Source organism: Kogia breviceps, chromosome 10 (assembly GCF_026419965.1).
Source record: "Kogia breviceps isolate mKogBre1 chromosome 10, mKogBre1 haplotype 1, whole genome shotgun sequence".
Classification (NCBI taxonomy): domain Eukaryota; kingdom Metazoa; phylum Chordata; class Mammalia; order Artiodactyla; family Physeteridae; genus Kogia; species Kogia breviceps.
The window spans coordinates 40,639,296-40,663,063 of record NC_081319.1 but is presented as its reverse complement, the minus strand read 5'-3'; the positions used below and the strand labels follow the sequence as shown (position 1 = coordinate 40,663,063).

General features: G+C 38.1%; 1 protein-coding gene across 3 annotated transcripts in view; it reads right to left on the bottom strand.

Annotated features, from left to right (window-relative positions):
- The window catches only part of SMARCC1 (SWI/SNF related, matrix associated, actin dependent regulator of chromatin subfamily c member 1), a 182,131-nt gene that overhangs the window by 78,803 nt on the left and 79,560 nt on the right, over positions 1 to 23,768 (bottom strand). For all 3 annotated transcript variants that reach the window (XM_059076999.2, XM_059077001.2, XM_067044362.1), the window contains 7 exons: positions 18,691 to 18,728; positions 15,556 to 15,677; positions 12,604 to 12,675; positions 10,182 to 10,295; positions 9,459 to 9,612; positions 8,305 to 8,418; positions 2,832 to 2,891 (listed from right to left, as the gene is read on the bottom strand). In XM_059076999.2, the coding sequence (XP_058932982.1) occupies positions 2,832 to 2,891; positions 8,305 to 8,418; positions 9,459 to 9,612; positions 10,182 to 10,295; positions 12,604 to 12,675; positions 15,556 to 15,677; positions 18,691 to 18,728 (674 nt within the window). The remainder of the gene's footprint in view (positions 1 to 2,831; positions 2,892 to 8,304; positions 8,419 to 9,458; positions 9,613 to 10,181; positions 10,296 to 12,603; positions 12,676 to 15,555; positions 15,678 to 18,690; positions 18,729 to 23,768) is intronic.

Genomic DNA, 23,768 nt, shown 5'->3' with positions numbered 1-23,768 from the left:
ATCATGAACTGCATCAACATTTGGAAGATCTGCATAATTCAGTAAACCAATATTTTCCAATTTATCAATGAAAGACATTATGCAATCATACATGGATAAAAGATCCATTACTAGGGCAAGAGAGACCAGTGGATTCCATGCTGCAACTAACCTTTAAGAAACTATCAGTGGTCAAGTATTTTTTTTTTTGCGGTACGTGGGCCTCTCACTGTTGTGGCCTCTCCCGTTGCGGAGCACAGGCTCCAGACACAGGCTCAGCGGCCATGGCTCACGGGCCTAGCCGCTCGGTGGCATGTGGGATCTTCCCGAACTTGGGCATGAACCCATGTCCCCTACATCGGCAGGCTGACTCTCAACCACTGCGCCACCAGGGAAGCCCACAGTGGTCAAGTTTTAATGTAACACAAGCATACCTCAGAGATACTGAGGGTTCAGTTCTGGCCCACTGAAATAAAGCGAATACTGCAATAAAGCAAGTCACATGGATATTCTGGTTTTCCAGCGCATATAAAAGTTATGTTTACACTATACTGTCATCTACTAAGTGTGCAATAGTATTATATGTCTTAAAAAGAACACTGTATGTACCTTAATTTAAAAATACTTTGTTACTAAAAAATGCTAACCATCATCTGAGCCTTCAGTGTGTAGTCTTTTTGCAACAGTAACGTTCAAGACCACTGATCACAGATCACTGTAACAAATATAATAATGAGAAAGTTTGAAATATTGTGAGGATTACCAAAATGTGACACAGAGACACAAGGTGAGCAAATACTGTTGGAAAAATTGCACCAACAGACTTGCTTACTGCAGGGTTTCCACAAACCTTCAATTTGTTTAAAAAAAAAAAAAAAAAAAAGGAGGGAGATGCCTGTATCAAAGAAGAATATTCATAATTACCTGAAAAGGCCATTAAGATACTTCTCCTGCCTCCAACTACATATCCAGGTGATACCAGACTTTCCTAATACACTTAAACTAAAACAACATACCTGGTAGAAAAGCAAATATGAAAATCCATCTGTATTCTAGTAAGCCAAACATTGTAGATTTGCTAAAATATATAAATGTTACACTTCTCACTATCTTTTTTCAAAAGCTATTTTTCATAAAAATGTTAATTATGTTAACTCAAAAGGGGTTCATTGTTATTTTAAGTGAATTAAATATTTTTCTCAGTTTAACTTTTAATTTAAAAAATACTGATAAAGTCACATAAATTAAAACTCTGGAGTCCTCAATAAAAATTTTGAGAGTACAAGTGCTTCTTGAGCCCAGAAAGTTTGAGAACTGCTGACCTAGTCTAATCTTTTATTTGATACTTGATTTCTGAATTGCCTATTTTATATGATATACAAGTTTCGATCAGATGCAATACTCTAGTGAAAGGGAGCTCGCTTCCTCCATAAATTCACTGCTCTAATGTTACAGTTATAATTAGTGTAGATGCTGCCAGTAAATTACCAGGAGCAATCATCAACTTCTTCCAGGTTGACCCCACTATTGAAACTAGAAAGCCATGTACTTGTTTTCCCAGGATCACATGCAGACCCATTTAATCAGTGAGACAGAAAGGAAACACTGATGAGGGGCTTCTGGGAAAGCTTTTCCTCACAAGAAGAGCCCAGGAAGAGAAGTCCCCAGGTGCCTTTTCCAATTCTCTTCATATTTTAAATAGGCATGAGAAGTCTGGAACTAACTACCAGTTTTCCTGTGACCAGAACACAAAGAGACAGAATGTGGACAGCTAAGGAAGGCAGAACAAAACAACAGAAAAACTAGGGACCTGATGATGTAACTGAACAGTGGAAAGAATCTTGGAATTGCCTATCTGAAGAAATCTAGTTGAACAAAAAACCAAAGTTCTTTTGGTTTAATGTATTGCTCTTCAGATTTTCTGTTCCATGTAGGCAAAAGGATTCCTAACATATTTAACAATAAACTTCCTCATTTGGTCCTAATTCAGCTCCCACACATACTATCCACAAATACTAAGTAGTGTCATGAAGTCTCCATTTTACCCCAACAATTGTTGTTCTATAACTAAAGACAAATGGTCCTTCTTCGGAAATGGTTGATAAATATGAAACCAAATACTCTCTTTTTCCTACCCTTCAGAGTAGAAATAATTCTGAGATCTAGTTCTGTAAGAATTTGCAAGAAACTCTAAAGACATAACAAAATTTTAAAAGCATTCAATATGCTGACTGACAGAGACACGATGCATAATCACGGGCTTATCACAGTCTTCTGCTTTCATAATCAAGATAATTTTTTCAATGGCAGGTATCTTCTTCCACTTCTCAGAAATCCTTTTGGGAAATATGGAGGTTGTACACTCAAATGCATACAAGCATTAGGGAACTAATCTACAATGACTGAGGAGGGCTAAGTTAAGAAAATTCGGACTATGAAGAAATGCCCCATTTCAAAGGAACATCTGCTACCCAAGGCCAGCCAGCTAATTATTGCTATCTGAGAATAAGGGCCCAGAGTTGCCAGATCTTCTAATTTTGAAGGAAAAGTTAGATATCTAGATTGTTTTGGCAAATCTGCAATATTTAATTGTTGGCAACAGATTTAAAACAAAAAGAACCCAACCTGAGCCAAAATAACACATATCCAGGCTTGATCTCCCCCACTGACAGCTAGCACATCACCTCCAGTGTGATAGTTAAACTGCAACAGCCCAAGAAAGTTCTATTAAAACTCATTACATGGATTGAAAATTTTCAGGATAAATTCCAAAGGTATATTTTAAATGCTAGTCAAAGAAACTTAGCACCCATCTCATATGAATAAAGGGGCTCCATCACTAATCTGCTTACCTCCAGCAGTAGAAGTGTCTCCTGTTCAGTCCATTCTCTTCCAGCACTAGCACCTTTACTCTGAAGAAAAAAATTCAGAAATTATTTACTCATTCCTGAAGGTTGAATATGGAGCTCATCAGGATTCCCTTCTAAGTTCTGCAGACTATTTTCTGCAAACCACCAAAGTAAGTCCCTGAGTAACAAGAATAAAACACATAAGGAACCAAAGCTCCCAACAGAAAGGCTGACTTATTTCAAAGATTTCTTGCTATCTACCAAGGACTCATGGACTACTTAGACATCAGACATGGATTACTTAGACCACTTATTTCTATTATTTATAAGGAAACTAAGTCTGTATTGTATAAAACCAAATCAATTGATTCATACTTCTTGATTTGCAGATTCTACTCCATTCATGGAGAGGAGTGGCTGTGTAATGTACTTGACATTATTCTTTAGCCGCATATGTTACTAATTCAAAATACACATTCTAACATATTATCCCTTCTCTGAAAATTCTATTTTGGGAGATTACAATGTAAGAAATGAAGAGAAAAATTCTACAGTCCATGATTTCTTTGTGTCAGTAAAGTTTCTCAATTCATTTGACTTAACCTTTCTGCACGATTGTGCTACACATTGCAGGTAAAAATTATGATTTATTAGGTCTCCATAATATTCAATCCATATCATTATGAAATATTTGTGCATTTGCAAAAAATGTACTAAAAATAACTAGTCTTTAAATACAGAATAAGAAGAGGAATCTAAGAACTGCAGGATTAAAAGCCTAAAGTATGCCTTTGTGAGGAAGAAAAGATGTATGTAGCTTTAACTCCCAATACACTGCTCAGACTCCTTGAGGATTACTTTAAGAGAACCAAAGGCTACTCTTTTTTATTTTGTTTTTGGCAGCATGTGGGATCTTAGTTCCCCGACCAGGAACCCAGGCCCTTGGCAGTGAGAGCATGGAGTGCTAACCACTGGACCGCCAGGGAATTCCCCCAAAGGCTACTCTTAATGAACAAACATCAGAAGTGACCATCAATCAGATATAGAGCCCTGAGTGGAACAAAATTCATCAATATCTCATCTAAATTCTGAAAAAGAAGACCCAAATATAGGGCAGATCTGTATAACCTAGACACGAATGACATTTACTGGGTAGGTCCACAGCAACCAATTCCCCACTTCTCAGCCACGAAGTATAGAAAGGATTTTCCCCATTCCTACTGGCTTAAGTCAGTTAATGTTTCTCCTCTTGATTACAACTTGAGTAACTTCATCAGAGCCAGGGTTTCTACATGATTTTAGAATTTCTTTCTTTTGTATTTATTGAGGTAAAATATATGTACAACAAAATACACAAATCTTACGTGTACAGTGTGACTACAATTCTACTTATACACCCATGTAACAACACTCAATACTCAAAAGCCCCCCACCCTTTAACTTCCAGTTGTTAACAAACCACAAAAGTACTGATATACACTATTCTGAATTCTACAATCGTAGGCTAGTTTCTGCGGATCTGAATTTTATAATAACAAAACCATTCAGTATGTAGTTTATGGGTCTGGCTTCTTGTCTAATATTATGGTAAGTAGATTCAACCTCACTGTTATACGAAGAAGTGAAACATTTCATCTCTGTGTAGCATTACATTGTTTGAATAAACCACAATTTACCCATTATATTATTTACAGTTTTTGGCTATCCTGGATAAGGCTGCTATGGATGTTCTCACACATTCTTTTATAAACCCATTTATCTGGTCTGTATAGCCAGAAGTTGGATAATTGGGTACATATTAGCTATAATCGTGTTCTCTACACTTTTACTTTCTGGAAGAGCTTGTGTAGATTGGTATTATTTCTTCCGTAAGTGCTTGGTACAAATTCATCAGCAGAATCATCTGGGCATAGAGTTTCGTTTTTAGGAAGATGTTTAACTACATACAGATATTGTATAACAGTGTATAAATTATACACTTGAATAAGGTGGTTCAAGTGTATAATTTCTAGTGGCTGCTCTAAAAAATTATCACAAACTTGGTGGCTTAAAATAACAAAACTTTATCCTCTCACAGCTCAGGAGACTAGAAGTTCAAAATCATTATGACTGGACCAAAATCAAGGTGTTAGCAGGGCAATGCTCCCTCTGGGTTCACAACAGCTCTAGGGGAGGATAAATTCTTTGTCTCTTCCTTCTTCTGGTGGTTGCACCAGAGTTCTTTGGTTTGTAGCCACCTCATTCCAGTATCTGCATCCAAGGTCACATGGATTTTACAGCCTCCTCCTGTCTGTAAAATCTCTATACTTTTCTCTTATAACGACAAATGTGATGTTACTCAGAGCCCACCAGAGTAATACAGGATTATCTCATCTTAAAAATCTTTAGCTTAGGGCTTCCCTGGTGGCGCAGTGGTTGAGAATCCGCCTACCGATGCAGGGGACACGGGTTCGTGCCCCGGTCTGGGAAGATCCCACATGCCTCGGAGCGGCTGGGCCGTGAGCCATGGCTGCTGAGCCTGCGCGTCCAGAGCCTGTGCTCCCAAAAAAAAAATCTTTAGCTTAATCACATCTGCAAAGAATCTTTTTCCATATAAGGTAATATTTACAAGTTACAGACATGAGGACCTGATTTCTTCAGAGGACATTATTTTTAACCTAATATGTCAAGTTATCTCTATCCTGGGAAGATTTTTATATCTTGGTTGTTCAAAAAAATATATTGATTTATTTGGTTGCGCTGGGTCTTAGTTGTGGCAGGCGGGCTCCTTGGTAGTGGCCTGTAGGCTCCTAAGTTGCAACATGCAGGCTCCTTAGTTGTGGCATGCAAACTCTTGGCTGCAGCACGCATGTGTGATCTAGCTCCCTGACAAGGGATTTGAACCTGGGCCCCCTGCATTGGGAACACAGAGTCTTAACCACTGTACCACCAGGAAGTCCCGACTTTTATATTTTGTTGCTTTCAAGGGATTTGCCCATTTCATCAAAGTGTCAAATATATTACCACGAAGTTGTTAAGCATATTCTTTTTTTGTGTGTGTGGTACGCGGGCCTCTCACTGTTGTGGCCTCTCCAGTTGCGAAGCACAGGCTCTAGACGCACAGGCTCAGTGGCCATGGCTCACGGGCCCAGCCGCTCCGCGGCATGTGGGATCCTCCCAGACCAGGGCACGAACCCGTGTCCCTTGCATCGGCAGGCGGACTCTTAACCACTGCGCCACCAGGGAAGCCCTCCACTACTTTTATAAATATTAATATAGTGATTCTGGCTTCCTTTTGTTTAGAAGGTATGCCTTTTCCCACTCATTTTCTTTTAGTCTGTGTCTTTGTATTTAAAGTGGGTTTCTTGTAGACAATACATGTTTGTCCCTGATTTTTTAAAATCCTATTTGACAATCTCTGCTGCTGAACTGGAATATTAAAACCATTAATGTTCAATTCAATACTACTATCCCTATGGTCAGATGTAAATCTTCCATCTTGCTATTTTCTACTCTTCCCATGTGTTCCTTGTTTTCTTGTTTCCTTCCCTCTTGTGGAGTAACATTTTTGTGAAGTATTATTGTTTTTATTCCATTACTGGCTTATTAGTTATGCATCTTTAAATAGTTAATCTAAGATTTACAATATCCATCTCTAAACTGTCACAGTGTACTCTCAAATAATATTCTAGCACTGTCACATATAGTGTAAGAACTTTAATACAGTATACTTCCAATTTCTTTTCTTGTCCTTTGAGTGATGTTTGGTCTTTAACTTCAATATGTTGTGAACCTAAATACATACTGTTATTTTTGGTTTAAACAGTCTACTATCCTTTTAAACAATTAAAAATAAAAGGGAAATGTCTTTAATACTGACCCATATGTTGACCTCTTCTGGCACTCTTTATTCTTCCATGTAGATCCAGTCCCCTCCCAAAATGCTTTATCAAATTATTAGTTTACCCTATAATCAATCTTCCTCAACAATTTCAGAACTTTTTACAACAGTTTAACTCAATTTATTCTTCTTCTGCCTTTCTGCTATTTTTGTCATTTCTACATGTTACAACCCCCCCAAAAATGTTTGTTTACTTACACTTCTCTATGCTCTTTATTCCTTCTCTAGCATCATGTGCTTCCACTTGGAATCATTACCCTTCATCCTGAAGAACTTCCTTTAGTGTCCTTACATTGTGAACTAGTGATAACTGCTCCACCTTTTGAATGTCTGTGAACACCTTTATTGCACTTTCTATTTTGAAAGGTATTTCTACTAGATACAGAATTTCAGAGTGACAATTTTCCTTTCAGCATTTAAAAATATTATTATACTGTCCTCTGGTTTCTATCATTTCTGTTGAAAGTCAGACATCAGTTTTATCATTGTGCCTCTGAACTTAATGTGTCCTTCCCCAACCCCACTGCTCCTTGGCTGATTTAAGATGTTAGCTTTAAGAGTTTAAGCACCAGGACTTCCCTGGTGGTGCAGTGGTTAAGAATCTGCCTGCCAATGCAGGGAACACGGGTTTGAGCTCTGGTCCAGGAAGATCCCACATGTCGCGGAGCAGCTAAGTCTGTGTGCCACAACCACTGAGCCTCTGCTCTAGAGCCGTGAGCCACAACTACTGAGCCCATGTGCCACAACTACTGAAGCCTACATGCCTACAGCCCATGCTCCGCAACAAGAGAAGCCACCACAATGAGAAGCCCACGCACTGCAACAAAAAGTAGCCCCCGCTCACCTCAACTAGAGAAAGCCTGCCTGCAGCAACGAAGACCCAATGCAGCCAAAAATAAATAAATTTAAAAAAAAAAAAAAAGAGGTTAAGCACCAATTGCCCGAGTATGGTTTTCTCTATATCCAAACTTGGATATGTTCAGTCTCTCTTATTCTGTGAGTTGATATCTTTTCATTATTTATGGAAAATTTTTAGGCCTTACATATTCAAGTATTGCTTCTGTACCATTCTTTCTCTTCTCATAGGTCTCTAATGATAAATATTAATTCTTTCGACTCTATCTCATGTGTCTCTGTACTCTTTTCTCTTTGTCCTGTCCCCTCAACTTCAACCAATTTCTTTTTCTCTTACTGTTTCAGTTTCAATTTATCTATTAACCTGAGTTCACTAATCCTGTCTTCTGCTGTGTCCAGCCTGCTGTTAAACCTATCCAATGGGTTAATTTCAGTATATTTTCAATTGTTCAAAAGGTATTTGATTCTTTTTATATAGTCCCATTCTCTGTTGAAACTCTCCATTTTCCCCCCTCATTTTAACACATTAATCAGTTATTTTTAAATACCTATCTTCTAACCATACTAAGAAAAGGTAAGATAAGTGACTATTACAAAATGTCATCAGATTTAAGTAGAAAGCACCTCCTTACCCTACAGAAAGTAAAACGTTTCTTATGGAAAATGATGCTTCTTAGAAGGAAGAAGGACAAAGAACACATGCTAGTTTGTAGTCCATATGTCCTATAGAAAAATCCTTACCTTTGCTAAGGTTTTCTTGGAGTAAACGTCAGTACGAAGACCAAAGTTCTGCAAATCAATTGGTTTTTCCTTGTTCTTCTCAGGAAAATTTAACATCTGCTGAGCAGCAGGAACCTATGAGTCAAATAAATGATAAATGGCTGTATTAACCTCTACAAAGTAAAGGGGACAGAGGCTTTTAAGGACGTCTAATATTGGCACTTAAACCACTAGAAATTCTACAAAAAAATAAATACCTACACCTTACACTACACTTCTAACAAAAATTCAACATGTAAGAAACTTTTTTTTTTTTTCCCTCTCTTAAGTCACAGAGAAAACAGACAAGTCTTCTTTAATATTTCACAGTGGAGGGCAATTTATAGGTTAGATTCATGTTATTCCAACTGAATGATATACATAATCCGATTGACATAATAATCTTTCCAAGGGACTTCCCTGGTCGCGCACTGGTTAAGAATCCACCTGCCAACGCAGAGGACACGGGCTCGAGCCCTGGTCTGGGAAGATCTCACATGCCACGAAGCAACTAAGCCCATGCACCACAACTACTGAGCCTGTGCTCTAGAGCCTGTTAGTCACAACTACTGAAGCCCGCGTGCCTAGAGCCCATGCTGCGCAACAAGAGAAGCCAATGCGATAAGCCCGTGCACCGCAACAAAGAGTAGCCCCTGCTCACTGCAACTAGAGGAAGCCAGAGCACAGCAATGAAGACCTAACGCGGCCAAAAATAAATAAAATTTTTTTAAAAATCTATAGAAGAGATTAAAAGAAAAAAAAAGAACGTGTGCATAGATGTCCACTTTCCAAATGTTAGGAAGGGGAAGAAGTTCTAAACAATTTAACACATTTATACAGTCTGCTTCTTTATTAGTGTCTTCGATGGCAGAAGTGATAAAGGAGCCATAAGTTATGAAAGCAAATCTATAAAAGGATAAAGCAAAGATTCTTGGCATTAATGGGAGAGCATTATCTTAAACAACTAAATACTCTTATGGACTCAAACAATTTACAACATATGAAAACAAACAAACATAAACTATCAGCTAAGAAACAGCACTATTATATGACTATAATAGTAATTCCTGAATATAAATGCTAGAAGTGGTTGTCTATTACCACCCAGACTTGAAAAGAAGGCTGCACTAATTTACCTGAGGTGATCGAAGGTGTAGAGGTACAAGCCCAGAGGGGGTATCAGCTAATACATTGAAATGAGGAGTCGGAGGAGGTCCCATTGCCATGGGTCGACTTTCTGGATCCACTTGGTAATTAACAAGCCCCCACTGCTCTAAAAAGGCATGAACCCTGAAGGATAAAGCTCTTAAAGTTAAAATCTAGAGAATGTACCTCATCATCTTCATAAGCATCATTACATTTCATTAAAAAACAAACGAAAAAAACCCCTAAGTAAACGTGTTCTCTTGTAGGCTATGGACCATCACAAAGTAACTGACAACTTTGGTTTGAGGGACAATTTCTACAAACTCAAAATAATGTTGAACATAACACCCCCAAAACTAGTATAAAGCCTAATCATTTCAATCACAGAAATGAGGGAACAAATGCTCATGTAGGTCCATGGTGAATGAGCTCACGCATAAACCAAACTCACAGGAGGAGACCTACATTTTGGTTTTTTCTTTAGACAGATTTAGGGCACAGAGCTTATCCACTCCCCACCCGAACCCACTCTCCATCTACAGTCAGTTTATGATTAGACCATACAATAAAATATGTAAAATGTAAAAATTTTAAAAAGATGCTTTAGGTATTTTATTAACCAAGAAAACATCCAGTTTAGTCAACCAAACATTAGCAATGTATCAGTAACCACCTGCAGTGAAATATCTGAGAAAAAGTCAAGACATTTTTACCTCATCACAGCACATACATCTCCAGTCAAGTTCCTCCGACAAGCAGTGCTGGTTAAATATTCCTGGGGATTTAGGCGGTATGTGTCGATCATAAAATTTCGATATGCCAAGTATCTAAAAAGTAATGGCAAAATTCATAAGGTGAACACACATCCTTTCAGAAACAGTAACTCATACAGCCAAATAGTTCCATATTCCTCAACCAAATACAACAAAAAGTTAAGACAATAGACCAACAAATAGTGATAATGTACTGAGTATTTACAGTCATAAGTGTAACTCAGAGTAAGAATCCCTAAAATGCAAGACAGCTGTCTACTAACATTATATATAATAAGCACAATAGAGTAATCTGATGAAGATAGTGTGAAGTAAAATAAGTACAACCCTGGTCACAGAGGTCAATCAATAATCCTTAGTTGCCTACAGAATTTGCAAATAACACTTGGTTACACAGGCTGTCTCCCTAACTACATTACTATGTACCTAGCATTTACTGTGTGCCAGTCATAGGTCTAAGCACTTTCTGTGTGGTAATGCATTTAATCCTCACAATCTCTCTATAAGGTAGTATCTATTATTATTCTATTTATAGATGAGGGTTAAAGAATTTGTCCTATGGGACTTCCCGGGCGGTCTAGTGGTTAAGACTCGGTACTTCCAACACAAGTAGAGCAGGTTTGATCCCTGGTCAGGGAGCTAAGATCCCACATGCCATGGGGCACGCTGGCCAAGAAAATTACAAACAAAACACACACACACACAACTAGAATTTGTCCCAGACCACAAGGCTGGTTAAGTTGAGCTAGAATTCAGCAAAGTGTGGTGGCTCTGGCTCTGACAATGGTTATATACTTCCTGAATATCAGTTTTTTAGAGATCCCAGCTATGCGACAAGTAGAACCTATGAAGCCGAACTCAGAGGTAAGACAAGCCATATAAAAAAGGAGAAAAACTGAGATTCTGAGTCATAGCAGATTCCACATCCACAGTGTACCCAAGCATTTCTGCCATAAAATACTTAAAACAAGTGTGTAAAGAAGGTAGAGACCTAGCAAAACTTCTTACCACAAAAGTAAAGCAAAGGACTAGAGGCTTGAAGTTAGCTACGTCAGAGTAAAAAGGGTATACTATTCAAAGAGTCCTGTATAAGCACAGCTGGATAAACAAAAATTGAAAGGTGAATTTACAAGTTTAAATGGGCTAAGTTGTGCTTTTAAATAGCAGACTGCCAAGAACTGTAAGTATTTATAAATACTGGCAATTTGCAATTTGGTGGCAATAGGCAAATTAGCCAGAAGCATATACCATGTCTAAATAGGTGAAAAAACCTGACTGGGCTTCTTATGCCAAATCTTTGATTCTGGTTTTAAATGATTCCTTACAGCTTTGTTATGAAAAGCTGAAATTAGCTTTGACACCTAAACTTAGAATCTCAAACTATCATGGATAATTTACCACAAGAAAATATTTATTATTTGATTTTCTGTATTACACCCATGTGCTTTGTGTGTGTAAAAGCATCCTTCCCTAAACAATTTAAACAAGAGACATCTGTTTGCAAAGTCACATGTGTATAACAGACAACAGATTAACACTATGAAGATAAGACATGGAAAGGTAATTACAGTGTGATAGATATGGATTTATTTTAGGAGGCAAGGATTTCTGGAAGTCTATAATTAAGGGTCACCAGGCAAAGATAAAAATACTTCCTAATGAACTTCTTCCTTCTAATAAAAGTTTTTCTGCTTCCAATGCAAAAGCACAACAATGCTTTATGTAATTAAGATCAATTTATATGCAGCTATTATCATCATACTTGGCATTCTCTTATTTATTTATTTCTTTTAAATTTTTTTTTTTGGTCACAACCCATGGCATGTGGGATCTTAGTTCCCCGAGTAGGGATCAAACCCATGCCCTCTGCAGTAGAAGCACGGAGTCTTAACCACTGGACTGCCATGGAAGCCCTTGGCATTCTTTTAATCAAAAGTCATTCATAAGGAAAATAAGATAAAGGTTCATTTTCTCCTAGATTATATATAATACATATAATCAATAACAAACAGGTACTCACAAGGTGAGTTAGGGAGAAAACTGAACTCAGTTTAGTGAGTATCTGTTACTGAATTCAATCTTTAGCTGCAAAAGCTGATATGTATGTATCAACAGTTCAAGACTGAGGAAGAAAAAATTTGAAACAATTTCCTTTGAAGCAAGGAGTGCTGTGTAGCTGAGATATGAACACTGTTCTGAACAGAGTTAAGATATTTGTAAACTTTCAGACAATAGCAAAGATTAACTCAGAAGGGTGCTTTAAGAACCCCCTGCCAAACACGTCCAAATATTAATTTTTCTTAATACTGGTCCCACTAAAATATGTAACAGTATCAGGATTACATCTTTACATTTCACTCACATCTCTGGAGTCTTGGATTTGTTTTTTCCATTGAAAAACTCAGGAAGAGCACGCCGTTCAATCACATGAATACTGAAGGGGAGAAAGACAATTAGGAATCCTCTTTGAAAAATAAAATCCTGAAATGTGAGCTAAGCTTGTTTAATTTTCAAAGTGAAACTGATAAAACCAAAAACTGAGCACTACTTGCAAAATTTAACTGGTTTACACAAGTTCCTATGTATTAACAGTATGTAATAATAAAATTAAAGTATATAATATATATTTATAAAGTTATATATAATATATAGAGTTAAAGAAAGCTTTCCCTTTCTCACCCCCAATACTTACTGTAGTTCTTCTATTCCCATAACCAAACTCAAAAAGTTCTATATACACACTGAAGGCTTCAGATTTTATGTTCTTGTCATAACACACTGTAACTAGATGATGAGCCACAAATTAGGAAAAGTTATTTGGAAATTGGCTGACAAAAATCACAGCAGTTGGCATGGCAACAAATTGGTAAAATGAATTATCGACCAAAAGACAATGAAACTGACTGTAATCGGTTTCTCAGGCTCAACATTAATGCACCTTTTCATCCAGCCCTCAGAAACTTTGTGGTGAACTGAATTTTTAAAAATAGTTCAGTGATTTACTGCTTTTAAAAAAGATCACAGAACTAATTTTTAACATTCAGATAAAAAGCACTGATAATTTTATAAAATGTTACAGGTGATAAGCACTATTGAGACCATGTGAAATATCAGGCCAAAAACACTCTACAAATGAAACCAACTGTACATTTAGCACAAAGGTTTTGACATTAATGCTAATCAATTATTTTTCCTGATGACACATTTTAGTTTCTCAGTGCCCTTCCACATATGCAACATGTACAGAGATTACATGGGAAAGAGCAAATCAATAGTCTGTGAATACAAATAAAAGCATTCACTCTTTCATTATTCAGTAACATTTAAATTGTTTGAATTGGATACTACCAAATACTATAAATAAAATGAACCACCTGGAAACTTACAGGAAGATAATTTCTAAGATGAATTTATGATACATGTATAATGAATTTCCAAGTTTTATTATAAGGAGAATAACTGTAAGCAATTAATTATAAACTGGTCCTAATATACCTCTCATTGCTATGTTACAGGTTAGGAAGAGGCCACAAAGACAATTTCACCAAGAACAAAACACACAAGATGTTTAATCGCAAGCACTTTCTTTTTCAAAAATCTATGTTTGAAGTACTGGCAGCTGATTCCTTAGGTTGTGAGAATGAGTCAAGTAGTAGAAGGAGTGGGATATTCGGAATCAGAAAACATGAGTTCTTCCAATTAGCAACTCTGCAACTTTGCACCACTTCAACTGAGGCTGCAGTTTATCTATAAAACAGGGATATAACTAATACCTCTACTGTCCATCTAACAGCACACTTTGTGACATGCAAAGATCATCATGCAAATGGAATTGTTTCGGTAACCTATAAAAACCTAAAACACTATGTACTGTTGTTATGACATTCCCCTTTCTTGAGGGGAAAAATGCTAGTTTCTCAAGCCATTCTGAATCTTAATCTGTAATTACAAATAACAATAATGAAACTTGCAAATTTGAAAGTAATTTAACATAATAATCAATGTAATGAAGACTGACCTTCAAAGAAAAGCAATATACTTATTCTGTTTCAGCTTCTACTTATTCAAAACAATGAGGAACAGCATTCAGAGTTAGTTTTAAAAAGCATGCTGAAAAGTCTCTATAGTAGAGGCCATACCTTGTGGTTTTGGACAAAAATAAGGTATGACTCAAATGGACCATCCACCCTATTCTTTTAAGTTGGTTTTAAAAGATATATATATATATATAAGCACAGGACCACGAGATTGTAAGGGCAGTATCACTAGACTAAATATACAGCCTTCCAATGAAAGTACCTTAAAGAAACTAACATCTATTTGGAGTTCTGGTACATATATTTAAAAATAAAAAACTGTCCAATAAAAATCAGCCTGACGTGAAAGAGTTACATTTCATAAGTAATCAATAAGTAAGACATGTACATCTCCATTTATTTCCAGCCATGTTCCAAGGGTGCCACAGTGGCTGTGGTAAATGACAGGGAGGGTGCTGAAGAGGTTGTTTTCCTGAACTCTTCTTTTACATGCCAGGGTTTATACCAGAAAGGGCTCCTGTTTCTGATTAACATGAAGTCATTATTGGGTACTAAGATGAATTTTTCTTTAAATAGTTCCATAATGTTTAAAAATCATATAATGAACATCAATATTTTATAATTATTAAATACTCAAGCATTTGCCTGTCTGAACTAAAACTGACTCCAAATGAGTCAGGTTCAAGTTTACAAAGTTTTATAACCCTAAGTTACAACATAATAGTTTCTATCCCAAGTAAAACAACCAAAAGAACACATTCCAAAGTTAAAATAAAATAACTTTCCATCCCTCTTCATCCACTGTGACAGTGATTACTGATGAGGGGACCTGGGCAGAAGAGCACAATTTTTTTTTTTAAATAAATTTATTTATTTATTTTTGGCTGCATTGGGTCTTCATTGCTGTGCACAGGCTTTCTCTAGTTGTGGCGAGCGGGGGCTACTCTTCACTGCGGTGCATGGGCTTCTCATTGAGGTGGTTCTCTTGTTGCAGAGCATGGGCTCTAGGCACGCGGGCTTCAGTAGTTGCAACACGTGGGCTCAGTAGTTGTGGCTCGTGGGCTCTAGAGCACAGGCTCAGTAGTTGTGGTGCACGGGCTTAGCTGCTCCACAGCATGTGGGATCTTCCCAGACCAGAGATCGAACCCGTGTCCCCTGCATTGGCAGGAGGATTCTTAACCACTGCACCACCAGGGAAGTGCTGAGCACAATATAATTTCAAGGAAAGTTTTCCTACTCCTAATTACCATGTTCACAGATGTAGGCGACCTACTCACCAGTTATAATCAAACCACGATGCATAGCTAGGAATAATAATGTGATTGGTCTGCTCTGTCACATTATCTTCACCAGGGTCAACTGACCGACTCTGATCACCTTTGCCAGGATCTTCATCTTCCTATAGAAAAGAAGCCAAAGTTCAGAGAAAGAGAGCTACAGAGAGATACGGAATAGCTTTCAAACTTCTAATAGCAGGTTACAGAAAATGCAGCTAGCTGATCCAATTTCAAGGACCAGAAAAACAAATATCAAGTAAAAACATCCTTTCACAGTTTTTAAGGTACCTTCACAATATGTCCAGATGAGATAGCATATTTTATTCCTCCTTTTTACAGATGAGGGAATCAACTCATAGAAAGCCCAAAACTTTTCCACAATAGCCTGCTACTTATTTGTCTAGTTTAACCTAATCCTAGAATCACAAATCTAAATTACTAGTTCTCAATTTATTTATAAGGAGGTAACACAAGGACACTGAGACATAATGATAAGGTTTCCCCAATCCCAAAGATTGAGTACTAAGTATCTGCCAACAGCGATATGTGCAATATCTCACTTATTCCTCACAATTAACAGCAGGTACTGTTTATCATCTCTTTTGTGGATGAGAAAATGATGCACAGAGCTAACAAGACATAAACAGGATAAAACTCCAGAAGGCCCAGCTAGAGCGCCTACACTCTTAACCACTCTTACTGATGAAAATTAGTTCTGACTTTTTTATTTTTATATTATTTATTTATTTATTTATTTATTTATTTTGTGGTACGCGGGCCTCTCACTGCTGTGGTCCCTCCCATCGTGGAGCGCAGGCTCCGGACGCGCAGGCTCAGCAGCCATGGCTCACCGGCCCAGCTGCTCCGCGACATGTGGGATCTTCCCGGACCGGGGCACGAACCCGCGTCCCCTGCATCGGCAGGCAGACTCTCAACCACTGCGCCACCAGGGAAGCCCAGTTCTGACTTTTATCACATTTATATAGGTTTTGCAAATGATTCCACCTAAAAACCTGGTTTTGCTAATACAATACTTTCAAAAAGCACTGCTTTAAGTCAAAACACAAGAACATATTTTATGCTACCAGTGAACAATAATAATTACTTTTTTTTTGGCTGTATATGGGATCTTAGTTCCCCGACCGAGGCCCACAGCAGTGAAAGCACCGAGTCCGAACCACTGGACCACCAGTGCTGGGAATTCCCCCAGTAATAATTACTTTCAAATAATATTATCTAACATACGCTTTATATTCAAGGGGATCCAAGTGTCCCATAAATGTCCTTTACAGATTTTTCTCAATACAGAACCTGATCAAGGAGTCCATATTATATATGATAGTCAAGTCTCCTTAGTCTCCTTTAACCCCTGCCTCCTTTTTGGGGGAGATTTTATGACATTAAAATTCTTGAAGAATCCAGACCAGACAGCTTGTAGAGCATCTACCAATCTCTATTTATCACAATAATTCTTCATAATTAACTTCAGATTAAACATTTTCACAAAGAATACTACAGGAAATAACCTTATTAACATTCAGATATTTTCAAATTGTGTACAGTTCTATCTATCAACCTTTTATCTGTGGTGTTTTTATTGTTTTTAATCTTATAAAATTCTTTTCTGTTAAGAAACCAGTCAAATTTTGCATCATATTCTTTTACAAAGGTTCCATAGTTTAATTTCTACCTTTAACTTAAATCAACCTAAATTTCCTGTGTTATATTGCTTTAGGTGAGGATCTAGTTACTGCTAGAAACTTAAGACAGTAGTTTCCTTAAGATCAATGAATATCAAAAAAAAATTGAATGTATGAAATCATCAAGGAAACTCTGGTTGTTACTTAAATGATGTTGAAACAAATGTGTTACTATTGATGACAAAGGTAAGGAATTTTATTTCCCAAACCAGGGAAGCTAGCAAAATCTATGCTCATGGTTAATTTGTTTTTGTGGCATAGGTTCTACAAATTCAATGTGATTCAATTCAGAAAATTTTCTTTGTTCAGGAAAACTAGGGAGAGGCTGGTATTGAAATGAATAAAGGCTGACAGTCTACAGTTTAATCATCTCAGTGAGGAGAGAAGCAGGAAGACATCATGGGACTGGTGTTAGAGTAACCACCTCTAACCATCTTAGGTTTAAGTTACATAACAGAGACTTGTCCATAGTTTCAAAAGTACTCCCACCCTTGGCATAAAAAAAGGGGGGGGCATAATTATTTGGTTTTCTATTTTGGTCTCCTTTATTGCCACCCAATACTTTCTACTCTAAAAGATAATATCTTTTTACAAATGTAATATTCATAAATGTTTATGAGTAGCTCTTTGAATAAAGAAGTTTGATTTTAAAGAAAAACATCATAAGAACAGTTCAGCTAAAGAGCCATCTGTAGAAGAGTTTCTTGAAATACTTTTCCTTGAAATCCTGTCATGAATATTTTCATTTCATGACTGTGTACGAAACAACAATAAGTGTCATGTGGGGGAAGTTCTCTGACACAGTGAAAAAGAAAAAAAAAAGAACTAACCATTTTCAGCATTAAGGAAGTTATTTCACGGAGATTAAGGATTAGTTACACATCTTAACACAGTTAGAGATGACAACCTGAATAAACAAGGTGCCATTTACTTAAAAAGAGAAATAAAACCTTGCCTAAAATCCAACACCATCCTACAGCCTAATTATTGACATATCTCCACAGCAAAACTGATGAAACAGGAAGCAGCTGACTTAAGGCTCAAAAAAGGTGAAAAGTATGATCAAAGGCTATGTCAGTTGTGGACTGGGGCTGCACTAATAGAAATGGGAGTGAGAAAATCAAAGCAAGGCACGGTCCCTGCTCACCTGGAATATTGTGCAGCTCTGATTATTAACTTGCAACCAGGAGAGTAATGGAATCAGAAACTATAGCATATGAGGAATACCACCTGGGAAAATGGCAAATTCCTCTTGATAAAATTTGGGGGGTGGGTCAAGAAAGACTATTTGGGGCGTGTGTTAAAAAGAAATTTAAAAAATCAAAAGGACCTCAAAATAGAATATTTCTAAGGAAACTTCCAAATCAGTGTTTCTACTGCTCGATACACAAGACCCTTAGAGTTACTGTTGCACCAGGCCTAACTAAATCATTACCTTTCCTCCTGTTGTGACTGTTTCTTCATCCTGCTCATCTGCAAAATCAAAACATGTAATTCATTTAACAGGTAAATGCTCTCTCGATTACCTGGAAACCTAAAGGTTTAAGGAATTGATACTGGCCAGAGAAAAGGAAAGAAAGAGGGTATTATTAAAGCTAATTCACCTTGAATAATTCAGTAAATTAGAATTGTACACAGAAGCATAGAGGTGAGTAAAAATTCAAAGCACAAATCATTAAAATTCTCCAACAACAGGGAACTTATAATTAAATACTACTTGGGCTACAATCTTAGTCTTATGATCTTACTTAATAATAGGTAAGGAACTTGGTTTGGGCTCTTGCCTCCAGAGGTTTAGTGAAACAAAGTAATGACATTTCGGATCCCAGAGGAAATGAATAAAGAATGAGGAGTAAAGAAGGAAGTGATATAAATCCCTACAGACAAAGTCCCGGCAAGAGTGTTAATACCTTCTGAGGATAGGGGACTACAGGACCTAAATGCTAGTCTTGCAAAAGAACAAAGGCAAATCCATGTATAATTTAAACTAGGCAGTTGACTTCCATAGTGAAGAGTAAAAGTGCCATGGTGGAAAAGGTAGAGGTTACAGCACAAATAATTACATGATTAAGTTCCTATAACATTTTATTTTTATATAATTATTATGACCCTTGGCAGTGACTAAGGCACTGTAAAGTTTAAAGAGAACACAAGGAAGCCATTTGTTTTCATTATTCCTTCAAACAAATATTTCCAAGAATCTGCTATTTGAAAAGCACTAAATAAACGGCTTAGACAGGGGTCAGGATCTATAGCCTACAAGCTAAATCAGGCCCACTGCCTGTTTTTGTATGGAATCTGGGAAATTGACTCTCAGTGTGTTCCTAAGTCAATAGTTAACTGATAAGAAGGGTGGTTCGCTGTGCCTAGACTGTGCACAACGCAGCTTATGATAAACTTCTGCAGCCTGAAATTCTGGTATGTGTTAGGCAGAGGGTACCCTACATTACCAGTAAAACCACTGATCTTAGACTCTCAAACAAGCTTCCCTAGGTGGAAACACTGCATGTGTGTTGCTGTGTGAAGAGCGCACTCTGTGCGATCCCTCATGTAAGGGAGAGAGCGTAAGGAAGCCTGCACCCAGACACTGCCTGTGTTATTTCCCCTTATGATCTGTTTATGCTTCCTATGTTGCTGTGATATATGTCAGCCGTGAGCACAACTATATGCTGAGTTCCATCAGTCCTTCTAGAGAATCTCCAAACCTGGGGATGGTCTTGGGGATTCCTATCACACGTGCAAGTGAAGAATGATTTTTTTTTATTTTTAAATGGTTAAAGAGAAAATCAACAGAAGAATAAATATATCATGACATATCAAAAATTAACTGAAATTCAAATTTCAGTGTCTATAAATAAACGTTTTATTGGAATAAACCATGATCATTTGTTTATATATTATGAATGGCTGTATCTGCATTACAATGGCAAAGTTGACTAATTGTAACTTAGACCTTATAGCCCAAAATGCCTAAAATATTTACTATCTGGCCCTTTTTAGAAAAGTTTGCCAACCCCTACTTTAGAGGATATAAGAAGATGAGCAGTATTTTAACAGGCGATAAGGAACCAGCCTTCAAACATTTAACTAAATTTTATGCACCAGCCACCGTCCAAGTGCTAAGGACACGGGCTTCCCTGGTGGCCCAGTGGTTAGGAATCTGCCTGTCAATGCAGGAGACATGGGTTTGAGCCCTGGTCTGGGAAGATCCCACATGTTGCGGAGCAACTAAGCCCGTGCATCACAACTACAGAGTCTGTGCTCTACAGCCTGCGAGCTACAACTACTGAGCCCGCGTGCCACAACTACTGAAGCCCGTGCACCTACAGCCTATGCTCCGCAACAAGAGAAGCCACAGCAATAAGCCCGCACACCACAACAAAGAGTAGCCCCTGCTAGATGCAACTAGAGAAAAGCCCGCGTGCAGCAACGAAGACCCAGTGCAGCCAAAAATAAATAAAATAAAATAAACAAATAAATAAATTTATTTTTTTAAAAAATGCTAAAGACACAAGGATGAAAAAGTCCTTATCTTTATGGAGTTTATATTCCAGTTAAGAGTGGCAGGAGATGGAAGAGAAAATAAACAAACAAAAAGATATCAAATGTTGAAAACTGCTATACACACAGGGAGGAACACTCCCAAGCTCATTCTACGAAGCCACCATCACCCTGATACCAAAACCAGACAAGGATGTCACAAAGAAAGAAAACTACAGGCCAATATCATTGATGAACATAGATGCAAGAATCCTCAACAAAATACTGGCAAACAGAATCCAACAGCAAATTAAAAGGATCATGCACCATGATCAGGTGGGGTTTACCCCAGGAATGCAAGGATTCTTCAATATACACAAATCAATCAACGTGATACACCATATTAACAAATTGAAGAAGAAAAACCATATGATCATCTCAATAGATGCAGAGAAAGCTTTCAACAAAATTCAACACCCATTTATGATAAAAACCCTCCAGAAAGTAGGCACAGAGGGAACTTACCTCACCATAATAAAGGCCATGTGTGACAAACCCGCAGCCAACAACGTCCTCAATGGTGAAAAACTGAAACCATTTCCACTAAGATCAGGAACAAGACTAGGTTGCCCACTCTCACCACTATTATTCAACATAGTTTTGGAGGTTTTAGCCACAGCAATCAGAGCAGAAAAAGAAATAAAAGGAATCCAAATTGGAAAAGATGAAGTGAAGCTGTCGCTGTTTACAGATGACATGATACTATACATAGAGAATCCTGGAGATGCTACCAGAAGACTACTGGAGCTGATCGGTGAATTTGGTAAAGTAGCAAGATGCAGAATTGATGCACAAAAGTCTCTTGCATTCCTATACACTAATGATGGGGAATCTGATGGTGAAATTAAGAAAACACTCCCATTTACTATTGCAACAAAAAGAATGAAATATCTGGGAGTAAGCCTACGTTGGGAGATGAAGAACCTGTATGCAGAAAATTATGGGACACTGATGAGAGAAACTGGAGATGATGCAGGTAGATGGAGAGGTATGCCATGTTCTTGGATTGGAAGAATCAACATTGTGAGGGTGAATATACTGCCCAGGGCAATCTACAGATTCGGTGCAGTCCCTATCAAACTACCACTGGCATTTTTCACAGAACTGAAGCAAAGGATCTCAAGGTTTGTATGAAGGCATGGGAGACCCCAAACAGCCAAAGCAATCTTGAGAAAGAAAGGCAGAACTAAGGGAGTCGGGTTCCCTGATTTCAGACTGTGCTGCAGAGCTACGGTGGTCAAGGCAGTGTGGTGGTGGCACAAAAACAGAGGTGTAGATCAGTGGAGCAGGATGGAGGGCCCAGAGGTAAAGCCATGCACATATGGTCACCTTATCTTTGATAAAGGAGGCAGGAGTGTACAGTGGAGAAAAGACAGCCTCTTTGGTGAGTGGTGCTGGGAAAACTGGACAGCTACACATGGAGGAATGAAACTGGAACACTCTCTAACACCATACACAAAAATAAACTCAGAACGGATTGAAGACCTAAATGTAACGCCAGACACTGTTAAACTCTTGGAGGAAGGCATAGGCGGAACACTCCGTGACATGGATCACAGCAGGATCCTTTTTGACTCACCTCCCTAGAGAGACGGAAATAAAAACAAAAATAAACAAATGGGACCTAATGAAGCTTAGAAGCTTTTGCACAGCAAAAGAAACCAGACAGGACAAAAAGGCAACCCTCAGAATGGGAGGAAATATTTGCAAATGAAGCAATGGACAAAGGATTACTCTCTGAAATTTACAAGCAGCTCATGCAGCTCAATATCAAAAAGGCAAACAACCCAATCTAAAAATGGGCAGAAGACCTGGGTAGACATTTCTCCAAAGAAGATATGCAGATTGCCAACAAACACATGAAAGAATGCTCAACATCATTAATCATTAGAGAAATGCAAATCAAAACTACAATGAGATACCATCTCACACCTGTCAGAGTGGCCATCATCAAAAAATCTACAATGAATGCTGGAGAGGGTGTGGAGAAAAGGGAACCCTCTTGCACTGTTGGTGGGAATGTAAACTGATGCAGCCACTATGGAGAACAGTATGGAGGTTCCTTGAGGAACTAAAAATAGAACTACCATACGACCCAGTGGTCCCACTACTGGGCATATATCCTGGGAAAACCATGGTTCAAAGGGAGTCGTGTACCACAGTGTTCACTGCAGCTCTATTTACGGTAGCCAGGCATGGAGGCAACCTGGGTGTGCATCGACAGATGAATCAATGGAGGGGATGTGGCACATATATACAGTAGAGTACTGCTTGGCCATAAAAAGAAACAAAATTGAGTTGTTTGTGGTGAGATGGATGGGCCTGGAGTCTGTCATACAGAGTGAAGTAAGTCAGAGAGAGAAAAACAAATGGCGTGTGCTAACACATATGTATGGAATCTAAGAAAGGGAAAAAGGGTGGTCATGAAGAGCCTGGGGGCAAGACGGGAATGGAGATGCAGATGTACTAGACAGTGGACTTGGGAATATGGGGTGGGGGAGGGGTCAGCCTCGACGAGGTGGGAGAGTGGCATGGTCACATATACACTACTAAATGTAAAACAGATAGCTGGTGGGGGGTGGCCGCATGGCACAGGGAGATCAGCTCGGTGCTTTGTGACCACCTGGAATGGTGGGATGGGGAGGGTGGGAAATGCAAGAGGGAAGAGATATGGGGATGTATGTGTATGTACAGCTGATTCACTTTGTCACGAGGCAGAAGCTAACACACCATTGTAAAGCAATTATACTCCAATAAAGATGTAAAAAAAAAAAAAAAAGAAAAGAAAATTGCTATACAGAGACTAAAGACAAAATAATACATTTTAGAGAGGAATTGGGTGGGTGGACCCTTCAGAGCAAATATAGAGAGAAGCCTCTCTGAAAAGGTAACATTTAAGCTGCAACCTGAGAGAAGGACAAAGCAAGCATTCCACAGAGAGGAAGAAGACAAATCAAAGAACCTGAGGTGTGG